Source organism: Sminthopsis crassicaudata, chromosome 4 (assembly GCF_048593235.1).
Source record: "Sminthopsis crassicaudata isolate SCR6 chromosome 4, ASM4859323v1, whole genome shotgun sequence".
Classification (NCBI taxonomy): Eukaryota; Metazoa; Chordata; class Mammalia; order Dasyuromorphia; family Dasyuridae; genus Sminthopsis; species Sminthopsis crassicaudata.
In genome coordinates, this window is record NC_133620.1 from 57,626,091 (window position 1) to 57,651,348 (window position 25,258).

The 25,258-nt window shown below is 36.4% G+C and overlaps 1 protein-coding gene across 2 annotated transcripts in view; it reads right to left on the reverse strand.

Annotated features, from left to right (window-relative positions):
* Positions 1-5,151: 5,151 nt before the first annotated feature.
* SELP (selectin P) overlaps positions 5,152-25,258 on the reverse strand; it is a 39,274-nt gene continuing 19,167 nt past the window's right edge. For both annotated transcript variants that reach the window (XM_074308305.1, XM_074308304.1), the window contains 8 exons: positions 23,238-23,423; positions 17,005-17,190; positions 16,214-16,399; positions 12,961-13,146; positions 10,054-10,173; positions 7,266-7,296; positions 6,809-6,864; positions 5,152-5,879 (listed from right to left, as the gene is read on the reverse strand). In XM_074308305.1, the coding sequence (XP_074164406.1) occupies positions 6,810-6,864; positions 7,266-7,296; positions 10,054-10,173; positions 12,961-13,146; positions 16,214-16,399; positions 17,005-17,190; positions 23,238-23,423 (950 nt within the window). In that variant the 3' untranslated portion in view covers positions 5,152-5,879; position 6,809. The remainder of the gene's footprint in view (positions 5,880-6,808; positions 6,865-7,265; positions 7,297-10,053; positions 10,174-12,960; positions 13,147-16,213; positions 16,400-17,004; positions 17,191-23,237; positions 23,424-25,258) is intronic.

Below are 25,258 nucleotides of genomic sequence, written 5' to 3' on the forward strand. Positions count from 1 at the left end.
ATTATCAGTAATAAAAGAAACACCAAGTTCTCTCTAGTAGTCTAAAGTTTGACTAATTTCTTTTATAAGGATAAGATAAAGTATCTAGTTGATTCTTTAAAGAAATATTAAATTTTTCAATGATCCCTGATAATCTTTCAATATGGAGTATTCACCTATTGCTTTAGCTAAACTGGAACATTGATTCCCTGAGATTTCTTTAATCTTTGAAAATGTTGAGATAGTAATGAAGGATCTGGGCCTTTGATCCATTTTTTTCTTTTTTTTTTTTAAATTAAACTTTTCTTTATTTCCAAAATCTATACATGGATAATTTTTGACATTCACCCCTACAAAACTCTGTGTTCTAAATTTTCCCTCCTTTTCTCCCACTCCCTCCCCCAGTCAGCAAATGATCCAATATACATTAAACACATGCAATTCCTTTATATGATTTTCTCAAATATCATGCTGCACAAGAAAAAACAGATCAAAAAGGAAAAAAAATTAAGAAAGAAAATACAATGCAAGCAAACAACAACAAAAAGAATGGAAATACTATGCTGTGGTCCACATTCATTGCCCACAGTCCTCTCTCTGGGTACAGATGGCTCTTTTCATCACAAGACCATTGGAACTGGTCTGAATCACCTCTTTGTTGACCAGAGCCATGTTATCAGAATTTGATCCACAATTTCTTACTTGTTTCTAGTGACCCCTTGATCCGTAATGACTCAGGCCTGAGAGACCCATTTCATGTTATACTGCTTTTTATATTTCTCTACTTCAGCTTCATTATTGGGAAGAAGATGCCAATAACTAGCATCAAGGTTGTTTGAAGGCTTCTCTGAAATGATGAAGAATCCCAGAAGGAGGACAAGAGCAGGTCCTTCCACAGTGCAAATCTGGCAGCTGCATTACTCGGACATTCCCAAGGGAACCAGGATCATTTCTATTAGTATGAGCAATTTATGGCAGAAAGAAGGTCTCTAATTAAATCAGAATTGACAATAACTTTGCCAAAGGAAGCAAGAAAATCTTCATTATTAACTCAACAACCCAATTGCACGACATATTCCAAAAGTATAACAAAAATCAGTGTATATGGTGGCATTTATGCCAGTAGCAAAGTGGCAGGACTGGTGAGATCAATTAGTTCAGCAGACTGAGCCCTGAGGTGGGAATGGAGTGGGGCTGCCCATACTATTCTGTAAGCAGAAACAACTATGACTTCTGTAAAAAATTCTCCAACCTTCATCAAGGAGGTGACAGTTCCAACGATCTTGGGATGAAGAGAGAGGATTGTGGGAACTGAGAGTGGATCACAACATAGTTATTTTGACTCTTTTTGTTGTTTGCTTGCATTTTATTTTCTTTCTCATTTTTTTTTCTTTTTGATCTGATTTTTTTTCTTGTGCAGCAAGATAACTGTATAAATATGTACATATATTGGATGTAACATATATTTTAATATGTTTAACATAGATACTTGCCATCTAGGGGAAGAGGGGGGGAAAGAGGGGAAAATTTGGAACACAAGGTTTTGTAAGGGTCAATGTTGAAAAATGATCTGTACATATGTTCTGAAAATAAAAAACTTTAATTTAAAAAAAAAGGAAGAGGTTCCATAAGACTAGAGGATCAGAAACAAACTGTAAAGCTTCTCAGCCAAATCAACAACAGAGGGGCAGTCATGGAAAGGCTCACCTGAAGTTGGAGGATCAGGTAGTAACATTGCAGGGTTAAGGACAGAGCACCTCGTAATCGTATCATTTTCCCTCCCAAGCAGTCACTGAATATCTGACAAGCCTTTGATCAGAAAATGTTTAGGTACTGTTAGGTATGACAGCAGAGCTTTGACCTTAAACTAAATGGTTGAAAGTTTGCCCAGAACCAGGTCAGAGGCTTTGTCCACTAAAAGGGCAGTGGCTGCAAAGCTCATAAGTGCACCAGCCACTCCATCATCCAATTGAGCTGAATAATAAGCCACAGGGTGCATGGTGTATCTCAATGATTATATGAGGACACCGGAGACTACTCCCTTCTTTCATGAACAAAAAAGAGTGAAGGAACTACTGTAGTCTTGGAGTCCTAGAGCTAGAGCATTCATCAAAACTTTTTCAGGTTCTGCAAGAGCAATGAGGTGCTCATAATTAAGTGGCTCTGAAATCTGTTCTTTAGTCAAAACATTAAAAGACTTAGTTATTTCACCAAATGATGGAGTCCACTGATAGCAGTACCCAGAAGCTCCTAAAGCATCACATTCTGCTTCTTTGTCTTGGGCACTGGCAGTATTGGAAGGTCTCTATGGATTTCTGGGATATGGAATGTACACCAGTAGATAGAACAAATCCAAGGTACTCTACTTGAGGCTTACATCACTGTACTTTTGAGCTGGAGACCTAATGTCCACTGTGGTATAACTGAAGAAGATGACTATCCTGGATATCAGTGATAGGAGAGGTTAGTAGAAAGTCATCCATATATTGGACTAAAACAGAGTTTGTGAAGACAATAGAGTCTAAACCTTGCTGTGGAGTTTGAGAGAACAAAGTAGGGGACTCAATATGGCCCTGAGGCAAACAAGTCCATGACCACTGCTGATTATTCCAAGTAAATGCAAATAAGTCTGGATTCAGGTTTATAGGAATACTAAAAAATGCAGCATACAGATCTATTACTGTAAAGCAGGTGGTATTATGGGAAATAGAAGAAACAATTATTAATATTATGTAAATCTTGAACAAAACTGTGAACAGATTTGCCATCAGAGCCTGCTTTAGGTTTCTTAACAAGCAAAAAAGCAAAATAGGGATTGCTGTAGGGAGACCTCTGTGGAATCATACTCCCTTGCTCTATTAAGAAATTAATAATGGGGGCACTTCCTTCAATAATTTCCCATCAGGGGATACTGATGGTGGTGGCCCCCCCTTAGCCATAGTAATAATAGTAACTGGTAGCATTTGGTAGCAATAGTAATTGGGACTGCTAACTTCCAAAGGCCTGTGTCAATGGAAGAGATAGTCCACAAGAAAAATGAGATATCAGAAGGAATATTAGGGTTATGGTTAATGGAGAGGAGCTCATCATTTAAAAAAAAAAGTCAGTAAGTACATCAATAAATAATTGGAACAGAGACTGGACTATTTGGCCCTTGTAGAGTTAAAATATTATTGAGAAAACATGAAGCAGTGGTAGCATATTTACACAATAGATCTCTTCCCAACAGGTTAATAGATGCATTCTATATCCTTAAAAAGGGTCTCCTGTGGTGTTCCCTCCATTCCCAGTGTTTATATAGATTGAATAGCAGTTCAGCTCAAAATAGATCTCTTAATCAAAACTGAATAAGTGACTATAGTATCAACAAGGCAAACATAAAACACTTGCATTTGTCAGAACCATGCTTGGATCTCCACTTAGAGGAGAGGCAAAAGCAGGGATACAGGGACAAGGATATTAGAAGAAACATTATTCTCTGCTTCTCCCCCGTACCTTCATGTGCAGGAAACTACTCCCTGGCATTTTGTTCCTAGTCTCTTCCATACCCATTCATTACCTCAACTTGATTTAAAAGCTGTCTGAATTTATTTTCCCTAAGAGGAACATAATCTGAGGTTAATGTGAGTCATGTTCTTGGGTCCTAGTAAACTAGAGACCCCGTAGGTCCCATCTTTTTATCATGCAATCTCTGGTACAGTGCTCTTTTTTCCTATAATAAAAACAACCCCTGGCACTTTTATTAGGAGGCTAGAAAAAGAGTGCCAGATGATCTGAAGATTTGCCAGGAGAGCCTTGGGCTCACCTAACCATTTGGACTTCTATCCTAAATCAGCATTATCTTTAGCTGGTTCTTTCCTCTTATAAACTTACTATGCAATTGCCTTATGTTGGGTTTTTCATGCCAGCCTGGGCAGTATTTGAGAAGGTAGTCCTTGATTTTAGGCCATGATTGATTGACAAAGGCTGCATTAATAACCAATGCTGTTGGTTTAGCTCAGGGGTGGGGAACATCTGGTCCACAGGCAAAATCATTTTCATAATCATCCATAGGCAATGATAAGCTGAAAGCTAAGTACAACGACTTCCCGATGCTTGAGTTCTATAAATTAATAATTTTGGATAGCTTTTAGCTATCCAAATGGGCCTTAGCAGGAAATAAAAAAGGTTCCCCACCTCTGGTTTAGGGGATCTAATTTAGCACAATACTTTCTACTCTTACATAATCTGTCATGAAATTTCAAGGGAGTCTCATCCCTTTTTTGAATAGTCTCCTGAAATTTGCTGAAATTATCTGGTCTTGCTTCAAAAAGTTCCATACTTTAAGGCACTCCTAGATTGCTCTATCTATGCAAATTGTGCACATTGGTGAGTATCCCCCTGAAGGACTTGTAGTGGTCAAATTCCCTTGGTAGGTAGAAAATAAATATTTATTAGATAGATTAGATACATAGATAGGTGTATAATAAACACTTATTAGATGACATATAGACAGATATATAACAAATTGATACTTATATAATAAATGCTAAATATATTAAATATGTAGATAGAGATGTAATTAAAACTTATCTAGATAGGCAATAAATAGGTAGATATAGAAAAGATACTTGATAGATTAGATATGTAGATAGGTATATAATAAATACTTATTAGATAGATGTATAGATTGATAGGTATGTAATAAATAATTGATAGATTAGATATGTAGATAAGTATATAATACTTATTAGATTAAATATGTAGATTGATAGGTATGTAATAAATAATTGATAGATTAGATATGTAGATAAGTACATAATACTTATTAGATTAAATATGTAGATTGATAGGTATGTAATAGGTATTTTACTTGATAGATTAGATATATAGATTGATAGATAAGTAATAAATACTTATTAGATATGTAGATTGATAGCTATGTAATAAATAACTGATAGATGAGATATGTAGATAGGTATATAATAAATACTTATTAGATAGATATATAGATTGATAGGTATGTAATAAATGATTGATAGATTAGATATGTAAATAGGTATGTAATACTTATTAGATTAAGTATGTAGATTTATAGGTATGTAATAAATACTTATTAGACTAGATATGTAGATTGATAGGTATGTAATAAATAGGCATGTAATTAATACTTAATAAAGAGCTATTTGCAAATTTGAACTGCCGCATTCAAATAGTAACTTTAATGAGAAAAGCAGAGATATGTATAGACCATGTGTCATTAAACAAACCAACAAGTAAAAGGTTATATAAATTGAATTCTAATCCTTGGATGGATGAATGTGGGGAGGATAGGAGGGAATATCAGTGAAGGACTGGGAAGATCTGATGGCTTTTTTGTTGATTCCATAGGTTCTTCTCCCAACTGGCACCACCTTGAGGCATCAATATCAAGTATCAGAGAAACTCCCCCTAAGTAGGAACCACTGGAAATATAAGAGCATTATGTGTGCAAGTGTCTCTCCAAACTTCCTCTTTGCTTCTGAAGCTGATTCCTTAACTCTCATTTTTCTCACTCCAATGTGTGTTACCCACTGTGGTCTGGTTTTTCTAGCTGCTCCCAATTTCCAATCCTATTTTACAGCTTTGACATTTCAGATACTTGAGGTGGAAAAAAAGTAAAATCCTGCACAGCTCCTTTGGTAGTTTCTGGATCTGACTATAGCTCTTTAGCTGGGGAGAAGGATAGTGGATTGGTGGGTGGGAGACTTAGGAGAAATGCAACCCTACTGACCAGCAGCAGAGGAAACCAATGTCTTTTATTTACAGATATTTACAGAACACTGCAGATGTAAACTGCAGCAAATGTCAAGTCTGGCAGGAACAGGCATTCAGAAGCAGGGTCCTGAGAAAGTTGATGGTGCTGCTGTGGAGGAGTGGGTCTGTGAAAATGAGAGAGAACCATCTTCAATCCTCCAAACCTTAACAATACATCTAACTTTTCTTGTTTGAGCCTCTGGTCCTGTGGGTCAGAATAGCTTTCTTAAGAAACATCAGTGGAAAACTACAACTAGTAACCATGATCTTTCAACTACCAGGCTAGAGTTTGGATGACTAAGTTTCAATTTATTGCCTTCTCATCCTCCCACCACTAGCCATCCCAACCAGCTCAATACTGACTCAGTAGATCAGCTCAGCTTTGTTTAACAGCATGCAGCAGAAGGAATTCAACTTGCAATAAAAATCATTTTTCTTTAAAACTAATCCTCATCAGCATAAGGATCTTATGAAACTCCTTCTCTTCATACAGAACAATCTGTTCTCTGTAATTTATAATCTGAGATGATTACTTAGGGCACAGAGATTTGGCTTACCCAGGATCACATAAAAATTATGTATCAGAAAAGGAATTTTAACTAGTGAAATTATTTATGTATTTCAATTATTTCTATTGGGGAAATTAATGGGATCTTTAGTTCTGTATTTAAGTCATAGCAGATCCAGAATTGAAAGGGATCTTAGAAGTCATCTGAACAAGCTCCGTCACTAAACTTAGGAGCACAGATACTAAGTGATCTTTCCAATGTCACACAAATGGCATGTGTATAATTTTTTAAGATTTATGAACTATTTTTAGATAATCTGGCCAAGTATTATTATTCTCACATCATTCTTGTATTATTTTTACATCAACACTCTGAAGTTATAATTTGTTCATTGATGATGGGCCAATTGTACCCCAATTATTCAGTTTCTATCATTGCCTCTATCTCATGTCAAAATTCCATTTCATAAAAATTCTAAAGTCATAATTTGCAACCCTCTCTCCCTCTTCTTCTCCCCTCCAAAGTTATCATCACTGACCACTTACCTTAAGAAGTTGAGTCAAAAGCCATATTGGTAAAAACTCCAGGAGTTCCCATGACACTGTAGAATGAAAACATGATGGCATTGGGATAAGAATGGGAAATCTTTTCATTGTTCAGTTTCTACTGATTTATTTTTCAAACACATGCAAAGTTGCTAAACCAACACACATCCATTAGGAGCACATGACTTAATGAAAGATAGCCCTTTATTGAATTTTATTTTTGAAAAACAAGACGCATGTCCAGCAAAGGACACCATTTAGTTTTTCTGTAGAATTTTACAACAGGTGCAAATTAGACTGATTTTCCAGCAACCTTCCCCTTCTACTCTATTTGGGGAAATAGTCATTATAAATACTCCAGTTTTGGTATCTGGCATATAAAAGGAAGTATGTATCTTTGGACTTGTCATTCATATATAACACACTTTGTTAATTAACAAAAATATTTCCACCTTACCTTTGAGGGCTCAGGGGTCTTTTTCCATCATCTGATAGTGGGAGATGAGAAGATATGAAGAATTGGTTTGAAAGAAAAATAATAGACAAAAGGAAAAAAAACAACCATCAATAAAGAGTATGATGGGGAAAAACAATGAAATGTTTTTCTAAATGGTAAGAGTGGATAAGGGAGTAGCATATTGGGTAGTTGTAGTGAGAAAGCCTAGGTTCCAACCATTGTTGTCCCATAAGTTGGAAGATATTGTAAGGTTCACAGTCTTTCTGAAATCCAGTTTTCTAACCTGTTAAATCGGGTTATTAGACCAAATTGGAGTAATTCTAGGGATGAACACTAGGATAAAAAATCTATGTTTGTTTTAAAATGGTTTAAGACTAGAAATTGGTATGAGCCATTCCTTGGCCCTTCTAGTCCAGTCAGAAAAAGTCCTGAAGGAAGCCTCCTGGCATTTTGGGAAAATTTAAGAGTAAATCTATGATGCTATGTTCTTCTTTAGGAGCACTTCTTGAGTAGACTATCTTCTAAATAAGTTTTTGCCTTAGCCTCTTGTTCAGAACCCGCCAAAGAGGCTTCTTTAGAAAGGCTCCTAGAAATTGCAGGATCCTGGCTTAGGATAGTGTGGACCAAAGTTATTCAAAAACTGAGCATGGGACCCAAAGTGACTGTATCAGGTAAGAAGCATCACCAAGATAATGTGCAGGGAATCTGCTGGGTTGATTTGAAGTCATGTTCTGGTAGCTAAAATGGACCAGATGATCTATTTTTTCCAAAACTTAAAAAGGAATATAGTCAATGCTATATTCCAGCCATCTGGACTAACAAGCACACTTCTTGGTGATATCAAGTTGGTAATTAATAGTCATTAAGGAGATTGAAAGAGAGAAGAAATGGCAGGTTCTTCATCACTTACAACCTAGCAGAGGCTTCCTGAAGTGATTTAAAAACTAAAGAATGTATATCCTTGAAAGGAGGTTTAATATGACTCCTGCATAGTTAGGAGTTCATTTCTACAGGTGTTAGGAGCCACAATAACCCATTTTCTGGTTCAGTTCTCCGAGATTTGGCTGGGAATGAAGTAGATGGTGGCTAAGTGAATAAAGATAAAAAGGCCTGCTAACTGTGGTTATTGCTCTGCTCCCCTCACTTACTGATTGTATCAGCTTTCCCCAAAAGGGAAATGAGGCTGCCTTGGAAAAGTAGCAGAAATGAGATATATATTCCTTGTGAATTGGGCTAGCAGCAGAAAGAAAGAACGTGGGCAGAATATAGAATAGTGCCTTCAAGGAACCAAGAAATGGAGCTAAATTACACAAAGAGATCTTAGTCAAGAATTTAAGTATTGCTTCCTTGAGCATTTGAATTACAAAATGATTAGACTGAAAGCTATTAAAGACTTAGGCTAAGGTCTCCCATTGCATCCAGAGCCTCTCCAGTCATCCTGTTCTAGATCTTGTCACTGGCTCTGGCTCTGGAGGGAAAAGTGATACTGGTGATATTACACAGCCCTTCCTCACTCAAATTCACTTCACTTGCACATCATAGCATCACCTACCTGATGTTATGGTCCTCTGAGAATCAGGGACAACACCCACAACAATCAGAACAGAGACATGGACCTTCTCCTATCCTCCCCTACCTAGTTGTTATTAGTTATTTCCCACAAAGAATGAGGAAGACAACATGATTCTGGAGTTGGAAGACATGAGTTTATATTCCACTTCTTTATTTTAATTTTGGCAAGTCATTCTATTTCCTAAGTCTTAGTTTCATGACATATAAAATGAAGGCATCATAATGTATGTGTGTGTGTGTGTGTGTGTGTGTGTGTGTGTGTGTGTGTGTGTGTGTGTGTGTGTATAGCTTCTAAGATCCTCCAAGCTTTGGTTCTAGAAGCCTCTGGCCACTATTAACTTTGAGCAAGAGTTTATGGGTGGTTGAGTGATTAGTGAGATGAGCCCTTAAATGTTCAAGGCTTTTCCCTATTGAATTGACATCTTCCTCCCCCGCCACTAATCTCAAATCAAAGTTGATTTTTGTAATAATCCTTTTGCAAGAAGATTTTTCTGCTCCTGCCCTATGCCATTCTCCATCTCTTCCCTTTGAGATGATCTCTCATTTATAATTTATATCTTGTATAAACATAATTTTTTCATATTATTGCCCCCATTAGAATGTAAGTTTTTAGAAGGCAGGGACTCTGTTTTTGCTTTTCTTTGCATTCTTGGTGATCAGCACAATGCTCAGCACATTAGGTCAGTTGTTTTTAGTTGTAATTGGCACTTTATGACCTTATTTGGGATTTTCTTGGTAGAGATACAGGAGGGCTTTGCCATTTCCTTTTCCAGCTCATTTTACCAATGAGGAAACTGAGGCAAACAGGCTTAATTAATTTACCCAAATGGGAAGTCTAAGGCTGGATTTGAACTTGCATCCTTTTGACTCCAAGACGGGCATATTATTCTGTATGCAACTTAACTGCTCTAGCATGTAATATAGGCTTAACGAGTTGCTTGTTAAATGTTGACTGATGGGTTGATAACTGGTCTATTAAATATATCCCTTTCACTTGGGTTACGCTTCCCTTTAGGATCAATAGAAAAAAGCTTTTTTTATCCTCTTTGGCCAGAAGAACCATATACTATATAGCTACTCAATTTGGCCCATGGCTTGGAGATACTGGCACCTAAGTTGATCTCAACTTTGTTTCTATGTAGACAGTAAATTATAGTGGTTAGAGATTTCCCCAAATATCTTACAACAGAAGAAAGATCTTATCTTTTCTCCTTACCTTGTTGTTTGAAACGTCTCCTTAGAAGAGCCAGGATCGAACCACCTACTATAAGACTTGTTACAGATGCAACTGCTCCTCCAAAGTACATCAGAGCTTCCTGGACAGACAAGAGTTTCTCTGAAATAAATATACCCACACATATTAGAACCAGAATCTTCAATCATCCATCCAAAAGTATCCCAAAGATTCTACAAAACACTATTAAATTGTGCCAACTTGAATAAATAAGCAATTTTATTTTTCAAAGGTTGCTGATAGTGAAGCAAATTGAATAATGCAAGCAGAAGATGGATGTTACAAAAAAAATTATATAATAAATGGACATAAAAAGTAACTGTATCAATAGTAATTAAATCATAAATAGAGTTTTAAAGTAAGGACTTAATGAAAGGAATGGCACAGTGGATACTAGAATTGAATATTCAAATATACAAATAAATCTATGGTCTTATCAATTATGGAGTTCCTTCCAATAGCAAAGAGGATAACCAATATCTTCCTAATCTATATAATTTTCACCCATCTTCCTCAAAGCTTCCTATAGGGGATCTACCAAACAAGAAAGTATTTACTACAAATAAAGAAAGACTTACTGTCTTCTAATACCTTTTAAACTGATTATATGTGAGGAACAAAAATTTTCCCCAGTATCTAAGAATAAGCTGAAATATCAAAAACAGATAAACAATAGATATCCATATCTTTTTGAGAAGTCATAGATCAAATGATCAGAGACACTATAATATAATATAATCAATCCACAAAGAAGCATTTATTAAGTGCCTACCTATGTCTGTCATTGTGCTGGAAGTGAATATTTGACTTGAATGGAAGACCTTACTTAAAAGTCTGATGATGAGCAATTCATTTAAACTCTCTTAGTATCAAGAAACTTTTCAACATCATCTCTACTCGGCAGGAGGAGAAGCAGCAGCAACAGAAGCAGCAATGGCAGCATGAGCAGCAGCTGTGTGAGCAGTAGTGGCAGGATCCCAAGTAGAGGCGGAAAGTGGTAGCAGAGGATCCAGGATTCCTGAGAATCCTAAGCCCCAGACAGTGACCAGAGCTCTGGGCAATGGAGGGTGTGAGACCATAGCTTTCACCTCCACATCCAGGGAACCTTGGATGGCATGGGGTGTGGGGGGGAGCATAAAGATCAAGATTCCTTTCATAAAGTGAACTAGATAAAAAAAGGGAGAAGCCTGTCTGAGCTGGATTTGGCTAATTTGTTTCTCTGCAGCTAGAAGTCCCACTTGTCTTTTTGGGGACTTGGGTGGAGGTAGCATGGTTTGGCTGCAGACTAGAGATGTACTCCTTATGGGAAAAAATCATTCAGCACTCATCATTTTCTCTACTCATCTTACCTTCAGGAATCAATTAGCTATGAGCACTGAGGTATCATTGTATAGAAATTATGTACAAACAAGATATAAGCAAGGAAAATTGGAAATAATGACAAAACAAGGGCAATTCCCAATATGTGGGAATGAGAAAAACTTCTTGACAAAGAAGATAGCCAGGGAAGACAGAGTGTAGAGATAAGGAAGGAGAGAAATAAGGCATAGAGGTTACTCAATAAAAGTACATAGTGAAGAGATGGTATATTCTTGCAAGGAATAACTGCCAGTGTCACTAGATTATAGGGTGTGTGGAATGCACTATTAAGAAGTTATAAAAGTATGAGACAAGATTATGAAGGACTTTCAAAGAGAGGATTTTATATTTGATCTTAGAGGGAATAAGGAACCACTGGAATTTATTTACTAGGAAAGAGACATGGTCAGACTTGTGTTTTGGGAAGATCAATTGAATGGCTGATGTAGAATGGACTGGACTGGGGAGAGTTAGACAGGTAGGTCCACTAATAGTTACTGCAATAGTCCAGGCTTGAGGAGATGAGGATCTGGCCCAAGATGATACCGGTGTGAGAGGATGTAAAGGGCTAGAACTGAGCAATGCACTTGGATAATGAAGCACATGAGAGTAATTGCCAATTGGTCAGTTTCCTATTAACTTGTTTGAAGGTTGACACTCCCCAGCTGCTCTGTGCTGACTTGATTGGTGGGACAAAGAGGGGGAAATGGCTTGTGTGGGAGGAGGAGGAGGAGGAATTGAGACGCTGAAGCTGAGTCAGTCTCCTGGTGTTAGAGGGAGGAAGGTGTGTGTGAGATTGTTAGACTTAACCCCCTGACCTTGACCGTAAAAGATCAAGAATAAAGACGTTTAATGATCCTGACTCCAGCTGATTTCTGGGAAGACAGAGTTCCAGCAAGAGGAGAGAAGGAAGGATGTAAAGGGATGCTGTAAAGGTTAAAATGACAGGACTTGGAATAGATTGGCCATGTGAAGTGAGAGTGAAGAGGTGAGGGTGACACTGAGATAATGTACCTGGGAAAATGGGAGGATGGTGGTACCTTGGTAGTAATAAGGAAATTTGGAAGAGGGAACGATTAAGGGGGAAGAAAATGGGTTAAATTTTGGGTATGTTGAGCTACAGAAATATAGTTCAAGATGTTCAATAGTCAGTTGGAGATATGACAATGCAGGTAAGGATTGAAAATCCAAACTATTGGATAGTTGGTTACCTCATGAATTGCAAATCAGATATACAGAGGAGATAAATCTAAACTTTTAAATGCCCACAATGTCCTGGGTTAGGCTAAGCAGTAGGTTATAAGGCACAAAAATGGATTCACTTAATAAAACTGCAAGTTAAAAAATGAGTAGAGATTAGTTGGCAAATTGGTTGCTAAATTTAAACCCCATCTCTTCATATTTGAAGCAAAAACATTGCTTTATCCAAGGTGAGAGAAACCACTTGCAAACACAGAGGAAGACCTGTTAGAAACAAGTTACACAGTCTGCTATATTAAGATGGCATTTTGACCCATTAGATTAATATACCTTGGCAGGTTGGCATCTCTTTTGACCAGTTGCCTTCTGCTTTGCATTTTATTTCTGAGGAGCTGTTCAACACTTGACCCTTGGGGCAAGAGAAGATGCACGTGGACTCATAACTGAAGTTCCCCCAGGGATGAGAGCAATTCATCAGCATTGATTTAGGAAGAGTCAGTTCTGGACATTTGACAACTGCAGAAAACATGTGGAGGGAAGCAAGTGAAACTAAGGAAAAATTAGCATTACTTCATTTCTACTCTGGTAAATAACATCCAAAATTATACTTGCCCTTAGAGAAAGCATCCTATTATTCAGATATAAACATAAAGTTTATTTCTGATAACAGCATGTGGATAGAGGGATAGCTTTGGAACTAGAGAGATTTTATTTAGTTCAAGTCCCTACCTCTATAAATTGATACTATACTACCTTGCACTTGTGTTCATAGGTAACCTCTCAGTACGATGCTTTAAGGTAAAATTATAGACAAATTTTCACATTCAGAATTTCAGACACATACAAAGTCACAAGTGTGGATCATTACTACCAACAATCCATGAAGTAGAACACAGGAAAAAAAATCAGACTAAATTACCAATTTGTATAAGACTTCCTCTACTCAAAACCTTACCAATACTTCTAACTTTATACATGACAAAAGATACCATGGATATAATACTCAGAGAATCAGTTCTAGGGATATAGAAATATTCAAGTATAGTTTGCTGATTCCTAGAAGCAAGATTTGAGCAATTTTCAATTGGTTAACCAATATTATTGTATTATTATTATTATTATTTATATTCTTATATATTGTTATTCCCCCCCCTCCTTGAATCCCTTGACCTCTTGTCCTAGCTGGATAATGTCTTGTCATACTCTATTCCTGAGTTTTCCCTATCATGTGCCTTCTTTTCCCCTCTTCTCATTCTTTTGGAATCATACCAGGGACATTCATATAACTTTCATCTGGATTTATTTTATGTTATCTAATCTCAATTAGATCCTCACTGCTATGCTTCAGTCATTTTATTCCTCTCTGATGACCTCTGATGACCAACTCTATTTTCTCCATATCAAACATTTTTGAGCAGAGCACATAGCTTCCTATTTTACTGAGGAAATACACATAATCCATTTCTTGTGCACTCCCTATTCACCCCATTCCATACCTCAGTACCCTTTTTCATAATCTCTTATTTTCTCCTTTTTTGCTCTAGTCCCAATAAAAAGGTGGATTTTCATCTTATCAAGGCCAAATACTCTTTTTGTTCTCCTAATCCCACTCCTTCCTATCACTACTGGGAGCTTGCCCCATCAATCATTCTCTCTCCCTTTTATCTTCAATCTCTTTCTATTAAATACTTCCTCCCATCCACAAAAATGCCAAGATTTCCCTATCATCAAAAAATAAAACCACATTTACTTTCTTCTTACTTTCTTCCAAAATATTCCATAATTCTCCTCTTTTATTTTCCTAGAAAGTTATATTCATTGTCTCCATTTCCTTATTTCCCAATCCCTTGCAATTTCCAATTCTTTTAGCCAACAAGTCTCCAAGACTACCAGTGATTTCTTAGCTGCTAAATCCAAAAGTCCTTTGTGAGTCCCTAATTCAGTTGACCTCCCCATAGCTTTTAACATTATCAGTTGTTTCCTTCTCCTAAATATTTTCCCCTCCCAAGGCAGCTGGTCTCCCTTGGTTCACTACTTATCTGATCATTTCTTTTCAGTCTCCTTTGCCAAGATTATCACTCTGATCCTGCTCACTAGGTAGAGTTTTGTTCTAATCTCTCTTCTCTCTCTTACATTCTTTCTCTTGGTGACTATATTTGTTTTCACGAATTCAATTATCATCTCTAATCAGATCTATCTATTAAGTCCTAATCTCTCTCCTGAACTCAGTTTCTCTTTTCTAATTTTTTAATGGCTATTTCCAATAGTTATCTCAAACTCAACATGTCAAAACAACATTCATCTCTTTGCCCATCCAACTCTAACTTTTTAAATGTAAAAGACACCACTACCCCCATGTGACCATGCCCCATTGCCTGAAAATCTCCAAAGAGGGGAATCCATTACTTCTTTATAAAATCCATTATATCTTGGGATACTTCTAATTAAGAGGTTTTTCCTTGTACAAGCTCATTTTTTCCTCCTACCTAAGATCTAATTTTGGGGCCTCATGGAACAGATATAATCTTTCCACTTGACTGTTTCTCACACACTAGAAGATAGTCATCAACTTTCTTGTTCATCCCAAATATTCTTTAGGCTTAACATTCCTAATTCTTTTAACTAATTCTCCTATCATACACATCTGAAGACTACTCACCAATTTGATTTCTGACAACCTCCCTCAATTTAAAATTATCAGTGATCTCTTAACCCACCCAATCTGATGGTCTTTTCTTAGTCCTCATCTCTCTTAATATACCTGCTTCACTTAATACTATTGCCTCTCTTACTACTCTTTTTTTTTTCTTTTCTTTTGATTTGGTGACATTATTCTTTTAAATTTTACTTTTGGGGGCAGCAAGGTGGCGCAGTGGATAGAGCACCAGCCTTGAATTCAGGAGGACTCGAGTTCAAATCTGGTCTCAGACACTTAACACTTCCTAACTGTGTGACCCTGGGCAAGTCACTTAACCCCAGCCTAAAAAAAAATAAAATAAAATAAAATAAATTTTACTTTTTCTCAATGTTATATTAATTTTCCAAATACATATAAAGATAGTTTTCCATATTCATTTTGTAAGATTTTGTGTTCCAAATTGTTCTCCTCCCTCCCTTACTTTCCTAGTCCCCAAGATAGTAAGCAATCTGGTATAGATTAAATATGTGTAATCCTTTTAAACATATTTCCATTGTTGTCATGTTGTGCAAGAAAAATAAGACTAAAAAGGGGAAAAAGGAGAAAGAAAAAACTATAAGAAAGGTGAAAATTCCATGTTTCAATCCACATTCAGTGACACTAGTCTTTCCTAGTCCTCCTTTACCTGGGTGACTAGTCTTTTGCTGGTTCATCCTCCACAATATGCTCTCTAACTTGGGATGTTCCTCCAGGTTCTGTCCCAGTCCCTCTTCTCTTTTCACTGTATACTCTCCCTTGCTAGGCTCATAAGCTTCCATGGATTTAACTATAATCTCAAAGCAAAGGCATTACCATACTTCCAGCCTCCCCAAGTTCATAAACTCAGCATCATCCTAGACTCTTTATTCCCCTTCACTCATTTATTCATGTTTAGTCAGACTTTACCTTCACAAGTTGGAGGAGGTGCTGTCCACTTGCCAGAAGGTAAGCATTGCACATTGTTAGATCCCTTTAGCACAAAGCCCTTATCACAGGTAAAATGGCAGATGGAGCTGCCCCTGGAGTCTCCTTGCTTGTAGGAACACTCCCGGCTCCCCCACTTTGGGTCATCTAATACTGGGCACTCAATGGCTAGAATACCAAGACAGAAGGCACATTATAAGTTGTTTTGCAAAACTAGAACCTTAAGAATTCACATTTATCTTCAATCTGACTATTGCACCCTTTCCCTTCCAAAAGTGAATATTGTCAAACTATGGCTCCCATTCTACCTAGCCCAGAGGCAACACTACTACTTGTAATGAAGCAATACTAAGTGGACTAGTTTGGAAAATAGACCTGAGTTCTGTCTTCCACTTATTGTGAACAGGTCATCTCACCCTTCTGAACATCAGTTTTATCAACTATAAAGTTGAGCTTAATGGCACACTAAGTTACTTGTATGTAGATTTGGTGATAATATTTCCCTTGTGGGTTAGTTGTATTTTAATCTTATCAAGCTCTTCATGACCCCATTTGCGGTTATCTTGGCAAAGATACTAAAGTGATTTGCCATTTCCTCTTCACTTCATTTTAAAGATAAGAAAACCAAGGTAAAGCATAAAGCATCACAAATGTCTGATTTGAATTCAAGAATTTGATTCTTCCAGGTTCCAGGCCAACTAGTTGCCCTTAGCAAAACTATAGCATTTTATAAACCACAGACTATTATGGAAATATGAACAATTACAATTTACCTTTACAATATGGAGGGGGAGTTGTCCAGGATCCTGAAGCTGTACACTTGAGTCTCTCGGCTCCTATTAGCATAAGTCCCTTTTTGCAGGAGAAGTCACAAGTGGAGTTATATCTCAAGTTTCCAGGTGTCTCAGAACACTGTAGCATCCCCTGGGGTGGGGCAATTAATGGTGGACATTTGATTGCTGGAACATAAAACAAAATCTCTTGATTTTAACTCACAAAAGAAACTTTTTTTATTCTATTCATTATCAGGAAGAATTATATTGTGCAGAGAGATAAAGACTTTTTTTTTTTCTAATTAGTAACATCTATTATCTAAGGTAATGATTAGTCAAAGTGGATGACATTCCTTTACCTAAATCATTTAAATTTAGATAGTGCAAAGCACTAGAAAATATAGCAAAAAAGAAGTTGCTAAAATCCTGGCCTGGATTTTTAACAATGACTCTGCTAATTATATTCATTGTAATGATCAACATTTCATTAATTCAGAAATTCATATTTCATTAGCTTCTCCATGTTAGAGAAAATAGTCTTTATGAGTTTGTGTGGTCAAAATAATCATCCCCTAGAGGTCAGCACTCTGGTTGGTTAAACAGGACTTTTCATGATTAAATAAATAATCTTCAATCAACAAACACACAATTCATTGCCAAATCAAAGCCTTTACATGTTGATAAGGATCTGCCAAAATTTGTTTCCTAATGTCATATCTTGGTAACTAGCAGGCTGATAAATCCTTCTTTTGTCTTTTTAAAAAAATATTTTTGTAATGTTTTGTTTCTACATTGTCTAAGTTCCCCTACATCCCTCTTCTAACCCCTTCTCAAAGATCATATTTTATAACAAAGTATTTTTTAAATGAAAAGGAAAAAGGGAGGGGTGAAAGCAAAAACCAATAAATATATTTAAAATGGCAACAAATGTACTTTTCCATTCTCTCTATTCACTTCCCTTCCCCTCCTCCTCCCAAATCTACCCATTCTGCAAAGGAATGGGAGGAATATCTTCTTTGGGGCCAAATTTGTTCTCTTTAATTTTTCAACATTCACTTTCACTTATTTTGAGTTTGCTCTTTCCATTTTCTTTGTTGTAGTTGTCATGTCCCTTCTTTCTCTTAAATGGCAGCGCAGACTGAGGACATTGCTTTGGCCTAGTCAGACTTCATTTTGGTTAATTTTTCCCTCTTTCTGATTCAGAGTGGAAGTACTTTTCAGAACCTTTCTATACTGGACAGCACCCATGGTGTTTAATTTCTAACTCTAAAAACTGCCTGAACAGACATTTTCTCAAAAGATTTGAGAAATGTTTTGTTTGGAGACATTTAGATTTGAGAATTCAATGAGGAAAGGGAAAGAGAGGAACAGAATAAACATTTATATAGCACTTATATGTCAGGCACTATGCTAATTTTTTTTTTTTTACAAACATTATCTCCTTTAGTTCTCACATCAGGACTGTAAAATAGATACCATTATTATCCACATTTTACAGTTGAGGAAACTAAAGCAAATAGTGGTTAAGTGACTTGACCAGGATTATGCAGCTAGTAATGGTTTGAGATCAAATTTGACCTTACGTTTAACACTGACATTTTTTTCCACTATCTCTTTTGTTAACCTTTGTTTATTCCCTTTTCCATGGGTTCCTGAAATGTTTCCCATCACTCAATATTTACTTATTATAGCCGTCTTTGTGCCAGACACCAAGTTAATCACTATGTAAAGATAAGAATAAAACTATTCCTCCCTTCAAGGAATTCATTTCTTCTAGATCAGGGCTTCTTAAATTTTTTCCACTTGTGACTCCTTTTGACCCAAGAAATTTTTAGATGACCATAGAATATAAGTATATAAAATAGGTATACAAATCAAACATTAACTGATAATAAATTATAATTTTGAGATCTCCCACATTCAGTATACAACCCTACATAGAGTTATGACCCAAGTTTAAGAAGTTTTGTGGATAAAATATTGATGCTTAAGGGAGAATAGTACATGCAAAGCCTTTTTATCAACCTAATTTTCTCTGTATCTCCTTTGATTAATATATACTAAGATCATCTACTGTCTAACACAGTAGTTTTCATTTCCCCCAGGCCATGAGTGATTATAAATTAGGGAATTATTAAGTTTATATATGTGTCATGGGCCATTTTGGCAGTCTAGTGATACTTGTGGATCCTGTCTTGGAATAATGTTTTTAAATATAGAAAATAAAAATACATAGGTTTTGAAGGAAAAGAAAAAAATAAATTTACATGATAACTTTGTTGAATACTTGGAGGGAATAGCAAATTGTATATGGTGGATTTGCAGTTTCATGTGCAACACATGCAACAATCTTCTCATATTGTGCTATTATAGAAATGCTTGTTTTGTTCATTGAATTGAAAATAAAAAATAAATACAGTTATTCCAGTATTTTTAAAAGAAAGGTCATAGACTCCAGATTAAGAACTGTGCTGTCTACATGTACATAATTTTTAACTCAAGATTGATTATTACTCTCCTTCGGATGATTATGTTTTCAACTGTCTATTTCTTCTTTTTGTTTATTTCATCCTAATTAATTGAGATAGGCATCTTTCATCAGAAAAACAAAATCAAAGAAGAGGAAAATTTCAAGAATTAAGGAATTTATAAAGAATGACAAGAGAATCAGTAGAGATTTTGTCAGGTCAACTTTTGGAAAGGATTGTTCTATTAGTTTAATTAAATTTAGTTAAGAGATATATTACCTGAAAGCAATAATGAAACCTTGGCCTAATTTTTATATCAGAACAGAGTATTCATTATAGTTAAAGGAGGATAGGGTGGGCAGAATAATTAAAGAAATCTTTCACTTACATTACTATGTAGTATTATGGTTATTAGACAGTAGAGGGCACTGTGGAAATGCAATATGTAGGTTCCATGAATTGATAAATTATGTACAGTCTGCACATAAAAAGAAGGCTATGATCCATAGTTCTGGGAGAGTTATCTTTTGGTTGTTTTCAAAAATAAAATTGCTATATTCTAGATAACTAGGTAGTATAATGGATAGAGGGTTTAATGTCAGGGTGACCTGAGGATGAATGACAGTCATCCTGGGTAAATCACTTAAACTGTTTCCTTATTTATAAAATGGAAAGGTTGGACTATTACTTCTAAAGTCAGCTCTACATCTACAATCCTATAATCCACTCTTGTTTTCTCAATTACTTTTCAACTCAACCCAACTAACATTTTAAAAGAATTTTATATGTTTGAGATTCCGGGAATAAAAACAAAACTGTCCCTGATCTCAAGGGGCTTACATTCTCTTGGTGGGCTATGATAGGTATGCAGATACACAGATACAAAAGGAAGGACTTTGGGTAGGAAACAGTCCTTAAGTTGAGTCTTGAAAGAAGGTAAGGATTCAATGAGAGAAAGAGAATACAAAGAATGCATTTTTGGCATGAGTGACAACATTTTGTGAAGTAGTTTGTTGGAAATAATGGGTACAAAATATTGCCAGATAAGATAATGAAACTAGAAATGATCAGAAATTTAAAAAAAATTTAAACCAGAAATGGTCCTCTATAAGTGGGGAAATTGTCCTAGATAACTTCAGAAGAATCTTCTCTCTAATACTCTGTGAATCTAATATTCTTCTAGATAAGTAACCAACAAAATAAGCATATTAGACACTCAAACAAATAGGAGAAAGATAGCACAATAACAAATGAGAGAAATATTTTCTTTCTCTTTATTATCACTCCAGGAGAATCATCTAAAAACTTTTTAAAATCTTTTTAAGAATTGTGGAAGCTTGTTTTCTGTCAAATGAATGACTAATGGAATTAGTGAAGCCTAGAATGTCCTATTAGTAGAATAATGGGGGATTTTAAATACACACACACACACACACACACACACACACACACACACACACACACACACACATATATATGTATGTATGTATGTATGTATGTATGTACGTACAACATCTGGGCAAACTGAAAAAGGAAAGAAAAAAATTCCCCAAAGTATATTTCCTAATGTATTGTGGCTTTCCATTCTGACAGGAACAATTGAGGTGGAAATAGGTTGGGGAATGGAAAGGAAATCAGCATTAAGATGGGAAAGTGACTCCTGACTCTGGGTTAATAGCATCTCACCGATTACTGGGCTCCCGGCTCCTTTCCATTATCTAGTCTAGTTCATCTCTTTAAGATGTTCAAAGGACATGGAGCCCATAAGAGAAAGGAAAAGAAACTCTAGAGTCAAAGACAAAATTACAAACAGAAGGGGACAGAAAGGTCATGGGAAGTAGCAACAAATGGCAATCAGCCTGCACTGAGAACACCCATATGAGACAATGACTTTTGATCTCAATTCCACAAAACCCAAGGGTTTCTCTGGTCGTGTCAGATGTCTTTCCTCACTGCCCTCCTCCATCCTATACCTGTTCTCTCATGTTGGGTCTTGTAGCTGTTGATGTCCTGTAGTGTGGACTGTAGGAATTGGTCATGAGATGAGAGCTGGTGATAGTTTGTTTTGTGGTCCTCCAATCACCAGCCTGTCTTTCATCCTATACTAGACTTCAAACTCTTTGGTTTTTTACAGAAAAGCCATTGATGATTGATGGCTAAAGTCCAATGATATTTAGGTTTGCTTTAATGCCATATTCACCCAAAATGGCTTGAGGTGTGTGTGTGTGTGTGTGTGTGTGTGTGTGTGTGTGTGTGTGTGTGTGTGTGGTGTGATTCATTATCACACTTTGTGTAAAGAGCTCTTTGGCTTGATCTAAAGCAAAAAAAAAAAAAAAAGTAACTTCCTGTTTTGTTTTTGTTTTGTTTTTTTCAGGACTCCACTGGGCAGCTAAGTGGCAAATGGATAGAGTGCCATGACAGGAAGACTTGAGTTCAAATTTGAATTTAGCCATCTATTAAGCTGTGTAATCCTGAGCAAGTCACTTCACCCTATTTGCCTCAATTTCTACATCTGTAAAATGAGCTGGAGAAGGAAATGGTAAACCAGTATCTTTGTCAAGAAAACCCCAAATGGAATCATGAAGAGTCAGGCAGGACTGAAAATTACCGAATAACAACAAAGACTCTCCTGGATGATATACAAATTGAGGAAGGATACATAATCTCTGCCCTTGAGAAACTGTAACTTTAACACAGACAAAACTAACAAAGATAAACATTAAGAGCATGACAGTTTACCATAAACTACTAAAGTATTTGCCACCAATGTAAATAGAGGCAATAATGCTGATTAATGGAAAAAGCACCAAGGTTAGAGGACCTGAGTTGAGGTCCCCTTTTAGTATTTTATTTTTATTTCTTTTGCTGAAGCAACTGAGATTAAGTGATTTGTCCAGGGTCACACAGCTCGGAAGTGTTAAGTGTCTGAGCTTAGATTTGAACTCAGGTTCTCCTGATTTCAGGACTGGTACTCTATCCACTGCACCACCTAGGTGCCCACTACAGTTAGTATTTTTAGATGAATGTTCTTGGGAAAATCATTTTCTCTCTCTCGGGATCTGTTTCTTCTATTTTAAAAAAGAAACAGTTGTACCAGAGGATCCCCACATTCTCTTCCAGCTCTAGAGCTAAGACCCTCAGAGGGGTGGAATGGTGAAGGTAAAATGAATCAGGAGAGTCAACCTGTAGCTATATGTAAGGTTTTCGGAAGACATTAATCTAGGATACAGAATTCAAGGCATTTGGATTCTTGTGCCAACTCTATCTTGGAACCACTGAAGGATATTGAGGAAGCGGCTTCCTTTTTCTCATTGTCTCGAGTTCCTTATTTATTAAACAAGGATCATAAAAACACATCCTATCTCACAAAGAGTGTTACAGGATGTACAAAGTGCATTGGGCTTCTTGGAGGTGCAATGAAAGTTTAATCACTTGACTGCCTCTTTTCCTAGAGCTGGACTATGTCCTTCCTCTCCCTTAACTACTTTGCTGCTTTTTTGTAATCTCTCCAAGTCCATATTTCCTCAGTATTGCACATGTTTTAGAGTATAATTTCATCTGGAGAGCTATGACTTCTCCTTACACTTCTACCAGTATATTCCACAGTATTGAGCTGTGGACTATATTCCATGTTATTCTTCTCTGTGTCCTGTCCTCTCTAGCACCAATATGGTTTTTGAAGTCCAATGCTTTGAAGATGCTAAACCACTTGTCTTATCCATTTTTCAAATGTAACCCTAGACGTTAGAAAAGGAGCAACATTACCTTCACAAAGTGGTGGGGGAGAGCTCCAATTTCCAGTATCCAAACAATGCAGCACTCGGGGTCCATTTGGGACAAATCCTTCCTCACATGTGAAGCTACACGATGACCTATACATGAAGTTTCCAAAAGGGTGAGAGCAGCTCATATGTCCCTTGATGGGAGCACTCAGATCCTGGCACTGTTTAGCTGAAAAAGAAAGGAAAGGAGGAAGGGAAGAAGAAATGAAGAGAAGGAGGAATAATTAATAACTGTGGCAGGAACTGAACTAAATAGGATCTCATTTGATCTTCACAACAATTCTGGGAAGTGTTTTTTACTATTCCTATATTATTGATGCAGAGGTTAAGTGACTTGCCTAGGCTCACACAAATAGTGTTTAGGCTGCATTTGAATCCAGATCTTCCTGATTCCAGATCGAACACTCTTATCTATTGCATCATCTAATTGTAAATATGAAACTGCTCATTGATTTCTTTGCTCCTGGTTTTCTTAAAGGTCAAGGTCATAAGTTCTAAAATTGGGTTGTTTATCCTGATTGTGTAGATTGATCATTTGCTTTTTTTATGTCCACTATGGCTAGAGTAGATAGCACTCACTATGCCTCTCACTTTGCACATAGTAAGTGCTTAATAAGTGCTCACTGAATAGAATTATATCAGCGGCAAGTTTGCCACTGGATTTGATTTCTGTTGGGTTGGGGACGTTCAACAACTAGAGATTGTTGTATTAAAGAGGATGAGAAAGGGTTGCAATCTGCATTGGGGAGGGAATTGTCGCCCATAGCAACATCATCAAAGATTTATACCATATATAACTATTTTTGAGAAGGATAATATGAAGTGATTACTCCTAAAAGGCCATCTCTAATGCTTTTGGAAGCTGGATACTTAGAAGTGAAGCTAGGGGATAGCTAGGTGGCACAGTGAATTGAGTATTGGCTCTGGAGTAGAAGGATCTGAGTTCAAATTTGATCTTAGACATTTTACATGAGCTGTATAGTCCTGGGTGAAGAGAGAGAAAAGAAGCAAAAAGAGGAGGAGGAAAAGGAGAAGGAGGAAGAAGAAGGAGGAGGAGAAGAAGGAGGAGAAGAAGGAGGAGAAGAAGAAGGAGGAGTAGAAGAAGGAGGAGGAGAAGAAGAAAGCAAAGAAGAAAGAAAAGAAGAAGAAGGAGGAGGAGGAATAATAATAATAATAATAATAATAATAGTGGTATAGAAGACAACACATAAAAAGATGTAGGGAAAGAAATCACAAGATTTTATGACTAATTAGATAGGTGAAGCAAATGAGAATGATGGATCAAATTTGACACTGAGGCTGAGAATCTGGATAAGAAAAGAAATTTTAAACAATTTATGGTAAATTTAAAAATCACCTAATTCAAAGTAGGGGATTTAATTGAATACCTTTTTGAAATTCTATTTGAGGAGTTCAAGGATCTGTTTAAATATCATCTAATCACTGCTTATCATGGCCCATTAGGGCTCATGACATCCCTTGATGATGGATGGTGACTACTTAATTTCATTTTTAGAGTCATGTAACCAGGTACAGAAAGGTCACACAATAACCCCAGGAATCATGGTGAATTATAGAATAAAAGAATGACAGTTCTGTACTGATACCAAATGACTTCTGTGTGGATCACGAGTAGTATGATTACTAAGATTCATTACTCTGTTTATGGCTCAGTTGTATTTGTAAAAACGAGGACTAAATATGTATAAAGACAATCATACTATATGTTCCAAAAGGGTTTTTTTGCATTTTAATATTCATAACTACCTTGTGAGGGGAGAAAGACAAGTATAATTATATCCATTTTACAAAAATTCAAGAGAGTTTGAGACAAGGTCATAGAATTGCAGGATCAGAGGTCTAAATTAGAAGAAGCCTCAGTGGTCCTCTGGTCATTCACACTTTCTGAGTCTCCTCATCTCGAAAGTAGGGATAATAGTACCACCTTTGCCATATTGGTGAGAATCAACTGAGACAATGTATATAAAAATGCTTTTCAAATCT